Raw genomic sequence first — 14746 nt, 5'->3', positions numbered from 1 at the left:
TAGCTGTAATCTACTTCAGGAAATGTCACACCATTCTTTCAGGTCCCTGGGGACCATGTGTGCCAGATTTGTTCTGAATCTTCTCAAATAAGCATGACCTTCCTTTGAACTTTCTCCTTAAAAGAAGATCTGCATTTCAGAGCATATGGATTATTGGAACACACTGGCTCTGATTCAGAGCCCCAGACCAGTGAAATTTTACCAAATGAGTTCTATTGTTCCTGTTCCTTAAAATTATTTGTCTTCTGAGGAGAACAGTAGTTCTGAAATTTGTCAGTTCTTTTAGCCTCAGTGAGAAATAAATTCTGCACTACAGAAACACACACACACACACACACACACACACACACACCAAATGTTTCATATAAAATACTTACATAAAAAATCTACATGCATTTCATCCTGTTATTATTTTTTATTCTAGTGCACTTACAAATGATAGTCCCACACATCACATCTCTTGTTTACAAGGATGGCTATCTATTGAAATGATCTGGAAAACATGGCCATAGCCAATAGCTAAGACTCTCTTGCAAAGATTGTGGTTTAATTGGTCTGAGATATGGTTTGAGCAGATCCCCCAAATGATTTTTGTATGCAGCCTAGGTAGAGCACATGTGCAATAAGCAGATTTCCTAGCTTACAACTTAGTCATGACTTATAGCTAGAAAATCTGACACTGGGTAATAATAGACTAATTTCCACAGACAATAACATTTGCAAGCAAGACTGGTTTGTTCAGTAAACAGTGCACCAAGGACTGTCCTGGCACTGGGACACAAACATTGAAGATGTTGTCTCTGCCCTTCAAGAACCAACAGCCTCGGGGCTGGGGATATGGCCTAGTGGCAAGAGTATTTGCCTTGTATACATGAGGCCCTGGGTTCGATTCCCCAGCACCACATATACAGAAAACGGCCAGAAGTGGAGCTGTGGCTCAAGTGGTAGAGTGCTAGCCTTGAGCAAAAAGAAGCCAGAGACAGTGCTCAGGCCTTGAGTTCAAGCTCCAGGACTGGCAAAAAAAAAAAAAAAAAAGAACCGACAGCCTCATTTCTCCAAAATTGAGCACAGCAGGTAGTCAACTCCCAGGTCAAGAAAGAGCACTGTCAACTGAGTCCCTTTCCAGTCATGACTCTCACAACCAGCCACTCATCCAATTTCCAAAAACACAGACTAGGTGTCCCTGATGTTCCTGTTGCACTTTAAACAAATGGAATCGAGTGCTATGTTTTCTGTTTTCCTCCATTCTACCTTGCTATCACAAAATACCTGATGCTAGATGCTTAATTACAAAAGAGTTCCTTTGTTCATAGTCAGGGAAAGCTGAAAGTCCAAGATCAAGCCTCTATCATTTCAGCCTCTGCTGAGGGACCTCCTGGCGATGTCATATCATTGGCAGATGGCATCACGGTGGATGCACATGTGAGAAGATACCACATGGCTAGACAGGAACCCCGAGAATAGGGAGAGGGCAACCTTACTCTTGAGACAGGGTCACATGTGGTCTACATTACTTCTTCCTGAGGGCAGCTCTCCCACTAGGTTCCATCACTTAAAGGTTCTAGCTGGGGATATGGCCCAGTGGCAAGAGTGCTTGCCTTGTATACATGAAGCCCTGGGTTCAATTCCCAAGCACCACATATACAGAAAATGGCCAGAAGTGGCACTGTGGCTCAAGTGGCAGAGTGCTAGCCTTGAGCAAAAAGAAGCCAGGGACAATGCTCAGGCCCTGAGTCCAAGCCCCAGGACTGGCAAAAAAAAAAAAAAAAAGGTTCTAGTACCTCCCAACATCACTACAATAATGACCAAGCTTCTAGCACCTCAAACCGTATCCAAAGTATGTGTTGTCTTTTTGTGTCTGGATTCTTCAGGTCAACATTGCACTTGTAAAATTCATCCATATTGCTAGAAATAATTGTAGTTCATTCATTCTTACCCCTGTATAGTAACGTACATTCTATAAATTATACCTTAATGGTTGATTCATTCTACTAATTTGGGGGATATGCAAGTTGGGGCTATAAGCAGTACATATGCCTAGTAGATAGATACACATTTTTTGAAATAGAATTTCTGGTCTGTGGCTTAGACGGACAGAAAACCTTAGGAGATACAACCAGTTTTCCAGAGTGGTTTCAATAATTCATAATCAAATTCCATGAGTTGCACTTACTCCACATCTTTGACAACATGTCATCTTGTCCATGTTTTCCATTTTAGCCAACCCCAGTGTGTGTTAGAATATTCTTTTGAAGTAAAAATATTTTAAGAAAAGCAAACTATGTAACAATAATAGCAACAACAGCAACAGCAACAAAAACAGTGCAGTAAAGGACTAGAGATATAGCTCAGCTGTAGAGCCCTCACTAATAAATGCAAAGCCTTGAGTTGAAACCCATTACCACTCAAAAAAAATTGCTATGTCAACTGCAAAATATATTATCAAAAAGAATATTGTGAGTTTTAGCTGTGACCAAAAATATTGTAAATTGATATAACAATGGTCACAAGTAGTATGTGAACCATTCCTTGCGTGGGGGGGTTCCTAGACTAAGGGGTCTGTGTCCTGAGCATCACTTCCTTTAATCATGTTCCTCTTCCTCTATCACCCTGCCCTTTGTCCTTGCCCTCGCACTCTCTGTCTCTGACAACCAGTCTGGATCTGACCTGGAGAGACATGCAGCATCTGACTGTGCTCACCTCCAAACGGAACCAGCTTCATGATGAGGTCCATCAGTGGCGACGGAATGGAGTTGGACTGGAGTTCAATCATCTCTTTGGTTACGGAGTCCTGGATGCAGGTGCCATGGTGAAAATGGCTAAAGATTGGAAAACTGTGCCTGAGAGATTCCACTGTGTGGGAGGCTCCACCCAGGACCCTGAGTAAGTAAGAACACTGCTTGTGCATGTCAAAGTGTCCTAGAGATAGTGTCATGAGATTGCCCACACAGCTGGACTCCCCTCTCTGTCAGAGGCATGGATTGAATTTGATTCAGGAATAGGCTTCTAGGCAGAATCACAGAGTTGCCCAACTTGGGGATGGGAAGGGGGGGTGGGGGCCTGGGGGAGAGATTGACATTCACAGAGAACAAAACTGTATAATGCAAAAAGTGTGAGCTGTAACTATTTCGGCAACTATTCCATTATTGTTGTTATTGTTGTTGTTGTTGCTGTACTGAGGTTTGAACTCAAGGCCTCATGCTTGCTCCATTTGCTTTTCAGTGAGATTCACCCAGATCTCAACCTCCTGAGTAGTTAGGATTGCAGTTGTGAGCCAGCATATTATGTGATTTTTTTTTCCAGTCCTGGGCCTTGAACTCAGAGCCTGATAACTGTCCCTGGCTTCTTGCTCAAGGCTAGCACTCTGCCACTTGAGCCACAGCGCCCCTTCTGGCCGTTTTCTATATATGTGGTGCTGGGGAATCGAACCCAGGGCTTCATGTATATGAGGCAAGTACTCTTGCCACTAGGCCATATCCCCAACCCCTATGTGATTATTTTTAAGTGTACAAATCAACCAATCTAACCAATGAGCCAATCAGTAAAGGGAATAAGACTCATGTCCCAGGACTCCTATAGCATCTTCCATCCTCCTCTCCCCAGGGGGTGACCATTGATATTACTTCTAACCCTATAGATTACTTTGCTTATTCCATATTCAATATAAATAGAATCAATACTCTGCTCTTTTCTACCTAATTACTCTTGTTCTAATTTAGTTATGTTTGTGAGATTCTGTCAAATTTAATGTGTACTTATAGTTTATTCTTATTATTGAAGAGTGTCTCAAGGTGTGACCATATCACAATTTACTTATTCCTTCTACTCACAGAACAAGGGAAGGACTTGATTTTGTTCTAAATGGGGTGGCTTGCCATGAGAAGGGACTTGAGGGAGAAATTTCTTCCATGGAAATCACTGATTTAGCTAAATATACCAATTTTCCTTCCCACTTCCCCTTCATGGCAAGAGAATTGGTAAATAAGAATACCTCTTGGACTTCTTGCTATCCTCATTGGTTCATCAATGGCCCAATGAGAAGGCTGAGTCTTGTGAGTTCAAGGCCAACCTCAGCTACATAGCAATACTTCATCTTAAAAAAAAAAAAAAGCAGCTAGGCATCAATGGCTTACACCTGTAATCCTTGCTACCCAGGAGGCTGAGATCTGAGGATTTCAGTTCAAAGCCATCCCAGGCAGGAAAGTCTATGAAAGTCATCTCCAATTAACCACCAGAACAGCTGGAAGTGATGCTGATACTCAAATAGTATAGTGCAAGCCTTGAATCAAAAAAGCTCAGGGACAGGGGTACTAATAAATATAATTTTGCCTCTCCCTCTCATCCATGACTTTAAACATTTTTTTTTTTGCCAGTTCTTGGCCTTGGACTCAAGGCCTGAGCACTGTCCCTGGCTTCTTTTTGCTCAAGGATAGCACTCTGCCACTTGAGCCACAGTGCCACTTCTGGCCATTTTCTATATATATGGTGCTGGGGAATTGAACCCAGGGCTTCATGTATATGAGGCAAGCACTCTGGCTACTAGGCCATATTCCCAGCCCCAGACTTTAAACATTTTTACTTCAGAATTGCAGAAAAATGATGAGCTCCTAGAATCAGGGATGGATTCATTGCCTGGTTCTCATGTGAATTCCAAATTGTGCACATTTATGGCTTAAACTCTTGTAGACAAGCATACCTCCTCATGCTCATCCTCCTTGGGTGAGCATCCTCCCTGGGTGAGCAGCCCATTGTCTACTCACTGAGCTCTTAGAATGTGATCAAATGGATCTTTACAGAACTGTGTGCTTTCCCCATGTACTAGCCCATGATTTCATAATGCTCACTTTAACCAGGAAAGCTTCCACCCAAGCCCCATAATAATCTAAAAACACAGAAATGCACAAGTCCAAAGTGACATTACATATACTTACAGTGAATTAGAATATATAATATACTTATAATGCATTCAGGTTGGGGGTGGCGCTCAGCACAGAGCGCTTGCCTTGCATATACAAAGCCCTGGGTTGCATCCTCAGCACAAACTTGGGAAGGTCCCCAACTGTGACTGTGGCCCTCAACACCCTTCTCATCCAGTCCCATACCTGAACTTGTTCTTGAATGCGGGGGAGTTAGGTCCAGGGCAGATGGGCTTATTGGGGCACACAGAGGCTGGGCAGGAAAGCTTGCAGGGCAGCCCAAGGCTGATTTTGCCACTTGGCAGAGATGGCCCTTGCTACCTGGAGTTACACCTCCAACGAGCCTCAATGTGAACAGTCCTGGCAGTTCACACTTCCTATGAAGTACAGAGATGGCTTGCAAGAAGAGAGCAGAGGGTGAGTGTCAGGTTTATTCATTTCATGAGCATTTATCTTCCCCAAAAAGAGTCAATTTGAAAAGTGATTTTCTAAAGAGACTTTATGAGGAGAGTCAGTGAAGGGTGCTCAATGAGGATCAAAAGGAAAATGCAACAGGCTGCAACCAGCTGCACCTGCCCCGTGCAGTGAGCAAAGCAAGCAAGGGCCATGCCATCAGCCAGCACAAGGGAAAGCATGGTGCCAGCACCTCCCTGACTCTTCTGTGCCTCCCATGAGAACTGCCCTGCAGTTTCTTTAAGGCCAGAGCCAAAAGTGTGCTCCATCTCTGAATGTGAAGAAGATTTGGAAATAAATGTAAATTTTCTTTCTTTCTTTCTTCCTTTCTTTAGTCCTGGAGCTTGATCTCAGGGCCTGGGTGCTATCCATGAGCTTTTTTTCTCCAGGCTAGCATTCTACCACTCGAGCCACAGCTCCTCCTCTAGGGATTTTTGTTTTTGCTTTTTGGTTTTTTGGTGGTTAATCGAGGATAAGAGTCTCACGGGCTTTTCTGCCTGGTCTGGCTTCAAGCTGAGATCCTCAGATCTCAGCCTTCTGAGTAGCTAGGATTGCAGGTATGAGCTACTGGTAGCCAGTTGACATTTATTACGCTGCTGTGAATGCCAGAAGCAGCATGAGGGAGAGAGAAAACAGCTCAGTCAACCACATAACAGCCTGTGTGGATAGGTGTTCAGGTGGGCTGTGTCCCACTGGGAAAAAGTGAGCCTCAAATGACCAGCCACCAAGTGTTCTACAGGACTACCGCACTACAGGTATTTAAGGCACTTGAAAAACAGTGGCTGCTATTATTACTGTTTTTATGGCTCTGATTAAGCAGTCACAGCTAAATAAATTTATTATACATTGAACAGCATTGGATAAGACCCCCTGGAAAACACCTGCTTCTAAGCACAAGGCAACTGATCACTTACAATAATGTGCAATAAAATAAAGATACAAGCATTCTCTATCTTTTACAGGATTTGAATTCTAGGGTTTTGTCTACCATCTCTATAAGATCAAAGAGGAGAGAGTCACTAAGTCTTTTCATACCTACTTCATTTTTTGCAGGGAAGAACTTTTAGAACACAACCTGGAAAGTAATACCTTGTGACTATTTAAAGTTTCTGTGCTGAGACTCTTTTGGTTCCATAATTGTTTCCTATTTTAACTTCTTACAACCCAACTATTCCTAAGCACAATCTTCTTTTTCCTTTAGAATGAAATTTTTTCTTTTCTTTTTATAAAGGCAATATATGTGGTCACTGTAGGAAAATGCAAGTGAGACAGGAGGGAGGGAGGGAAGGAAGGAAGGAAGGAAGGAAGGAAGGAAGGAAGGAAGGAAGGAAGGAAGGAAGGAAGGAAGGAAGGAAAGAAAGAAGGAAGGAAAGAAGGAAGGAAAGAAGGAAGGGGAAAGGGAGCGAGAGAAGGAAGGAAGGAGAAAAAGGAAAGAGAGAACAAAGAGAGAAACAAACAAAGCCTGACAAATATAAAAGTCATCCCTTGGTATATGTGGAGAATTTGTTCCAGGGACACCCCCTACCCCCATAAATGCGCAAATCCATGGATGCTGGAGCTCCTTATACAAAATGGTATCATATTTGTGAAAAACCTATGCATATTCTCCTGTATGCTTTAAGTCCCTCTAGATTACCTATATAATACAACACAAATGTTATGCAGATACTTATTATGCTGTTTATGGAAGGATGACAAGGAAAACAATCTGTACATATTCAGTACAGATGCAAGCTTGTTTCCAAATATTTCCCATCTGCGGTTGGTTGAATCCATTGAAGTGGAACCCATGGATTTGGAACACTGAGTATATTGCCCCTAGGCTTCCCCAAAGCCATGCTGCCTGCCAGCAACCTTGCCAGAGCTTGTGGACTCTGGAATTCACATCAGGCTTTTAATTTAATTTCAGAGTAACAACATTCCCAGACCAGCCTGATCTGCCCAGCTCCTGTGCAGTAGGCAGTTCACACTGCAGGGGAGAGGTGGGGGAGAACCTCCACCACATCGCTGTACCCCGATAAGCAGTGAATGCTTCCTATGTCAATCAGCATGCTCTCCCAGAGCCCAGGAACCAGGCAAACCAGAAAAGCTGGCCATCCGGGCCAATGGTTCATGGCATCACCCCTGGAAAACTAGTCAAATATGTACTTATAAACTTCCCCGTGGTAGAATTGCCTTTATTCATGACAGTAGTTCAGAAAAACTCCTTGGCTTGAGGTCTGCATGGCTCTAAGGGCAATGCAGAACCAAATCTTGGCTCTGAGCTATATACATATGACCAGCATCTTTTTGTCCTACAAGAGGTACATTTTAGGAGTTGGAGGCATGGCTCATTTGGTAGAGTGCTGGCCAGTGAGTGAAAGTATCAGGTACTGAGTTCTCAGACCTAAGAGAAAATATGTAAATTTAAAAATGTCTATCATTTGTAATAAATAGCTCCAGGGGTCAGGAATGTGGCTTAATGGTAGAGTGCTTGCTTAGCATGCATGAAGTCCTGGGTTCAATTCCTCAGTACCACACAAACAGAAAAAGTTCTGTGGCTCAAGGGGTAGAGTGCTAGCCTTGAGCAAAAGAAGTTCAGAGACAGTGCCTTGGCCCTGAGTTCAAACCCCAAGACTGGCTAAATAAATAAATATCTCCATTCTGTGGTAAATACATGAATTCTTGCCTGCATTCTCTCTCCTTTCCTCCTCCATTCTTCTTTCCCTCTCCTCTCAGCCCCACACTCCCCTCTTGCAAGTGCCTATTTCCTGGTACTTATTTTGTCGGGCTATAACTTAGTCTTTTTAAATTCCATATCTTGGCTATGGTAAACAATGGTGCAATGAACATGGTTGTGATGGTAGCTTTAGTGTGGCCTTGTTTGTGTTCTATTGGATAAATGCCCAAGCGTGGAATTGTTGGGTCATAAGATAGCTCTATGTTTTGTTTGTTGAGGAACTACAGAATTGAGAAGTATAAGGGATGGGGTGGGTCAAAGAGGGGTAAAGATCAAGACACATTGTACAAATAAACTGCTTTGTTAAATGGCCAAAAAATTCAATACATAAACTACAATTAAGATAAGTAAGGGAAGGGGTGGGTTGATAGGGGAGGTGATACTGACTAAGATGTACTGTATTCACAAGCTGCTTTGGTGAAAGCCAACTCCTTTGTACAATTACTTAATGATAATATTTTCAAAGGATTTTACAATACTTTTTAAAATAGCTCCAAAATAAAAGCTATGTAGAGAAAGGATATTAGCATAGGCAGTGAGAGGGAGAGGAGCACTTGTTCCATGTGCCAGGTATTGTGCTTAGTGTTTTTAAACATGGTCTTTTCAAGATCTGCCCACAATGATAGTGCGAGCAACTACTTTAAGATTTCATCCAATTTCTCGTGACTCGTGAGCAAACGAGCAGAATTCTAGTCCAAATGGGTTTATTCCCACCATCTGGGGATTTTTCCTTCCTCTGTGCAGTTCTCAAATGTAGTTCGCTATAAATATCAGTAGTACATGAAACTTTGACCTTCTCATATTCAGCAGGAAGCCATCTCTAGAAAGGAGAGAAAGCATAGGTAATTATTTAGCTGATACCCCACCCTTCCAGGAATCCAACTCTGTGACCAAAGTCTCCTGACGTTTCATAAGACTGTCTCTCCATAAAATAATCCAACTTAAGCATTTTTAATGCCAAAACAGTTGGTTATCTTGAATTTGAACATCAAAGATGCTTTAAAATCCAAATCCTTCTGAGTGCAACATGATGTCACAACTAGAAAATTCCACACATGACTTCATGTAATGTGACAGAGCCAGTCAAAACTCAAGTGCTCTGAAAGTAGTGTTCACAAATACTTATAAGATGTGTACAAAACATACACGAATTCCATTGCTTTAGACTTGAGTTTCATTCCCCAAGGTATCTCAGTACATCTATGCAAACATTCTAGAATCCAAAATCTGAAACACTGTGGTTCCATCATGTCCAATAAGGGATCTTCAAACTGCAATGACAATGAGGTCAGCCCATTTCTACATTTAAAAGAAAGGCATTAACCGGGTGCTGGTGGTTCATACCTATAATCCTAGCTACTCAGGTGACTGAGATCTAAGGATCATGGTTTGAAGCCAGCTGGGGTTGAGAAGTGTGTGAAACTGTTATCTCAAATAAACTACTCAGAAAAAGCCAGAAGTGGTGCTGTGGCTCAAGTGGTAGAGTGCTAGTCTTGACCACAATGAGGCTTAGGGACAGCGCCCCGGCCTGGAGTTCAAGCCCCAAGACTGGCAAAAAAAAAGGGGGGGTGCATTCTGAAGATCTGTTTCATTCTTGGTTACCCCAAATATCAATCCTAGGAAAGCATTTGGGTGCTGACATTTTTTTAAGGAGATACTCCTAGTGAGGAAGTGGAGATTTGAGACAGGGAAGGGGAGAAAGAACAATAAAGAATGCATTACAGGCAAATTGTCATTGTGGACAGCCAGAATGCAATCCCACTGGTGACACAGTTGTCCCATTGGAGAACAGGGAAGACAGAACATGTTTATCCATCACAGTCTGTCCATCAGTGGTACAGGATTTCTCTTGAGAAGTTAGATTCTAACACCTTAGGGTGCCTAGAACACAGGCTGAACAATTGGGGCAAAGCTGGGACATGCTGGTACCTGAGGTGGGAAGTAGTCAGGCTATGTATATGCATTCACTTGCATTTGCAGGTGACTGAGAGGGCACTTAGGGGATGTAGGGGGTGGAAGAGGGCAGTAAACAGCATCTGCTTCATTCTACATTCACAGAGAAGGTTCTAACTACACAGAACTTGCTTACACTCACAAGAAAAGGTAGGAATTAAATTCTCTTTTGGATTAACCCCAAAGTCACCTTCTCTTCCTGCTACCTGAAGCTACCTTGTAGCCCCCTCCTATGGTGTGAGTGTCTTTAGTACCTTCCCTCACCACCTCATCTCTCCTTTTGCCCTCAGGAAAATTCCACCCACAGGCAAGTTGGTGCTGACCCTCACCACAGATGCATGTGAGGGAAAGGAAAATTTTGTCCGCTATCTGGAGCATGTCCAAGCTGTCATCACGGTGAATGCCACCAGGAGAGGGGACCTGAACATCAACATGACTTCACCTATGGGTACCAAGTCTATTTTGCTGAGCAGACGTCCCAGGGATGATGACTCCAAAGTGGGCTTTGACAAGTGGCCTTTTATGACCACCCACACTTGGGGGGAAGATGCCCGAGGAACCTGGACCCTGGAGCTGGGGTTTGTGGGCAGTACACCCCAAAAAGGGGTGCTGAAGGAATGGACCCTGATGCTACATGGTACACAGAGTGCCCCGTATATTGACCAGGTTGTAAGAGATTACCAGTCGAAGCTGGCCATGTCCAAGAAGCAAGAGCTAGAGGAAGAGCTGGACGAAGCTGTGGAGAGAAGCCTGAAAAGTATTCTAAGCAAAAACTAGGGCCACATTTCTGCCTCCATGGTCTCCCTCCCTCCCTGTCTCTGCCGCTATCCTCACCCCATGTTTCCAGCAGGCACCTAGCAATTACTGTCACCCCACTCACAGGCGGTGCCATCTTCTTAATCAACAGCTTTGCTCACTGTCAATGATTATTTTCATTACAATGGAAGTGATCTTTTTTATTCTATGCCCCAAATATAGTGTTCCCCCATAACATCTATGTCCTATGTGTGACTCTACCTTCTTTATTTCTGTCATTCAAATGGGTAATATCCTGCAAACAAAACTGGGATAGTTTTTCCCTTGATTTTTTTCCTAGCTGAGCAAACGCATGTTAAAAAAAAAAAAAAAAAAAGGCACATGCAGTGACTGGAGAATGTCTGTGGTCTCAGTGAGGAGCTGTTACATAACATGGAAATCAGAGCTGAAGCAGAGCTGGAGGAGAGCAGGCCTCTGAAACTCTTAAAGCACAGGGAAAGCTGCAAGCTTTAGATTCATCAGGGATATCATAGATTTGGGTGACATGGTGAGAAAGAGGCCATCCACAGAGAACCTAAATTGCTACAGGAGAGAAAAAAAGATTCCCAAAGTATGATCACTGGACATTTGCCATCTACACTACAGTCATAACTCACTTTCCTCAGCCAACCTAATAGGAAACCTACATAGTGTGGCTCTCCTCACACCAGCTGGTGCTCAGATTTATTGTCAAATCTGCTGGAGTAGCCCAAATTTCTTCTCATTTGTATAGAGTTACACACACACACACACACACACACACACTTATTTTCAGGGAATTCTCTTATATAGCTATTCAAAAGGAAAGCATTAAAGCAAATCTAGCAACCTATCTGTGAAAAGTAGTTTCTTAGTTTTAAAAAATAAGACTATTCCTTTTTAATGTTCCTTTTGGGCTTTCTGCTCTGACATGATTAAGAAGCGAAGGGCTAGGTTGGGTTGGATTTGGTTCTGTTGTTGAGTTTTACGGCTTTACACACATGTGCTTGGACTTTGATTTCCAAAAGCATAGTTGGAAAGAAATGTCTCTGATATGTTGGGGAGATGGCATTTGTTCTGAGAGAGGTGAGTGAAGAATGAAGGGGGCACATTGGAGGAGCAGCTATATTCATGGAGACCTCCATTTGTGAGGAGCCTATCTTGATGAGAAGGGGATTTATCAGTTCTCCCCTTAATAGCTTGATACCTGAAGTAAGCAATCCCTCTTTTAGGAAAAGACCTAGTTGCTACCTTTCCAACTTAGAAATCCATGAGAACACTTGACATGCAACTCAAAGGTTTGAGTTTTCCACTCCAAAAGACAGCATTTCATTCCCAATATTTTAACCAGTTGTTGCTTTGCATTCTTACCCCAGAACTGGCTTCACAACACCAGTGCTCAGCCACTCACAAGAAATGTTTCTTCATTCCCAGCCACTCCTGGCTCCAACCCCTCCCTTCCCTACAGCATCTTTGACTCAAACCAGCAATCAAGATCTCTAAGTTCAACTCCCTGACGGTGGCAACTTTAACAGAGAATCCCCACTTCTGTTCTCTACTTTCCCATATTGGCATGAATTTCTCTCTTCTCTCACACCCTGTGAACTGTCCCTGAATATGCTTTTACATGTAATAATATTTATGATTTTTAAAGAAATTTATTACTTGTTGCAAAAGTCTTTTTAAACCAGTTTAGATTTAAAGAAAAACAAATAAATGGAAGTCTTGAGAATTCATTTCACATTAATGGTCTGAAAACAAACCAAAGGACATTATGTGTGCCTGTGTGTTTAAGTGCACACAGAAATATATACATACATATACATATGTAGACTATATACATGTGTTTATGTGTATATATGCATATCTGTATAATTGTATATACACACATATACTTAACATGTGTGTATGTGTATTTATTGAAGAAATAGACACCATATTCATCTCTGAAAGAATATTCAGAGAATATCAAGATTATTCTGCTAAGAGAAGGCCGGTGGAAATTCAGGTGAAAATGTTCATCGAGTCCCATTATGTCTCCTCTGTAATTTTGCAGCTCTCTGTATAAACATTAAATGTCTTATATAAGCAGCAAGAATATATAAGTTGTCCGTATTTTCACAGTTGTGGTATTTATGAAAGCAGAGAGTAACATCAGCTTCTAATAGAAATGGCAAGTTTTGATATGAGAATATAGTATATAAAAATATATAGTGCTATATATAAATATTTGGTCTCTATTTCATTTCTGCATCTGTACTAACACTAAATTATGTCTAGGTAGTGATGTTTCATGATAGCCCTGATCCTAATGCAAAAGACAGTTATTTATAGTCATTTATTTTAAAAATGAAAATAAGTGGATAATGATTAATCAGGTTAATATTGTTACTCCCTGTGACAAAATTTTATAAGTAAATTTAAAATATATATGTTGTAAATTAGGAGGCTCAACAATAAAACATTACCTTCCAGAAATTATGTGAGATGTGCTATATCTTACATGAAAACACTTCCATCATTTGTAGGAGCAGGTAATAAAAAGTTGCCAAAGAGAGCTCTAAAAAGCCTGCCTGTCTTAGTAAATATGCACAAAAGACACATTAGCATGTACATCAGACACAAATTATGATCAAAAGTGACTTTTTTCATATTTAAGTTATATCCATTACTGTGCTGTAAAACCAACTTTAGAAGTCAATGCTATTTTACTAGAATAAAATAGGATAGTATTGAGTAGACTAGATCATACATATTAAAGATAAGTATTGTTTCCTGAAATATGTTTCCAGGAGGTGAGGATATGTGTCTGTCTGTCTGTCTTTCTGTCCATCTGCATGGTTCAAGACACAAACTAGACTTCTTATAATGGTCCATTGGCAAAATCTTTTGGAAACACAATTCTAGAATATATGCATGTTAGTCAGAGTAAACTAAGTTATGCTTTAATAGCAAACAGCCTCAAAATCTCAGTGGTTTAATACAACAAAGGTTTATTTATCATTCACACATTCTAATGAGGATTCAAGTGGCTCTCCAAGGCCACAGTGACATCCTCCATAAAGATTCAGGCTACTTGAGTTTCACTAAAGAATATTTACAGGGCTGGGATGTAGCTCAGTGGCAAGGCGTTTGCCTAGCAAGTGCAGCATCCTGGGTCTGATCCAGAGTACCAAAAAAATGAATGATGATGTCCCATGTGATCAGCTGATCGTATTGATTAGAGTGGTTACCTAAAAACCCATACAATGTAAAAGGTTTAGGACACACACACACACACACACACACACACACACACACACACACACACCCCTTATATAAAGGGAGAGAGACAAGGAGCAAATTAGGGGAACTGTTGATCTTACAGTCAGACTCAGTTGTTAGAGTCTAATTTGCTAGAAATATTTCTAAGACTCAAACCACTGGGGAACCTGCAATAACACTGGCACAGAATGTCTCCTAGGCCAATGCAAATGTTGTAGTTACAGTCAACAGGGAGGTCCTCCAAGTCCAAAGAAAGAAATTAGTCCACAGAAAGGACAGGAAGAAGGGAAGACACTCAACTATGGAAGCTTTAAAAAGTGAGGATGGCTGGGTGCTTGTGGCTCACACCTGAAATCCTAGCTACTCAGGAGACTGAGATTTAAGGATCATGGTTCAAAGCCAGCCTAGGTAGGAAAGTCCCTGTGAGACTCTTATCTCCAATAAACTACTCATGAACTGGAAGTGGCACTGTGGTTCAAGTGGTAGAGAACTAGCCTTAAGCACAAACAGGCTCAGGGATAGCACTCGGGCTCTGATTTCAAGCCCCACAACTAACAAGATAAGTCAGGGTGAGAAAAGTTGACAGAGATTGGTATGCCAAATCCCTATCTCTTAAGTCTACTGAAGAGAGAGAGAGGAGAAAGAGAGAGAGAGAGAGAGACTCTTA

General features: G+C 41.8%; 1 protein-coding gene across 2 annotated transcripts in view; it reads left to right on the top strand.

Moving 5' to 3' along the window:
• Positions 1-11038, top strand: part of Pcsk2 (proprotein convertase subtilisin/kexin type 2) — a 263957-nt gene extending 252919 nt beyond the window's left edge. Inside the window, exons 11-12 of one of the 2 annotated variants that reach the window (XM_048347415.1) lie at positions 2656-2883; positions 10332-11038. In XM_048347415.1, the coding sequence (XP_048203372.1) occupies positions 2656-2883; positions 10332-10818 (715 nt within the window). In that variant the 3' untranslated portion in view covers positions 10819-11038. The remainder of the gene's footprint in view (positions 1-2655; positions 2884-10331) is intronic. The other variant, XM_048347416.1, reaches the window with a different exon arrangement.
• The last annotated feature ends 3708 nt before the right edge of the window (positions 11039-14746 follow it).

This window comes from Perognathus longimembris, chromosome 6, assembly GCF_023159225.1.
Source record: "Perognathus longimembris pacificus isolate PPM17 chromosome 6, ASM2315922v1, whole genome shotgun sequence".
In the NCBI taxonomy this organism is placed as follows: domain Eukaryota; kingdom Metazoa; phylum Chordata; class Mammalia; order Rodentia; family Heteromyidae; genus Perognathus; species Perognathus longimembris.
This window is presented reverse-complemented; position numbering and strand designations above follow the sequence as displayed.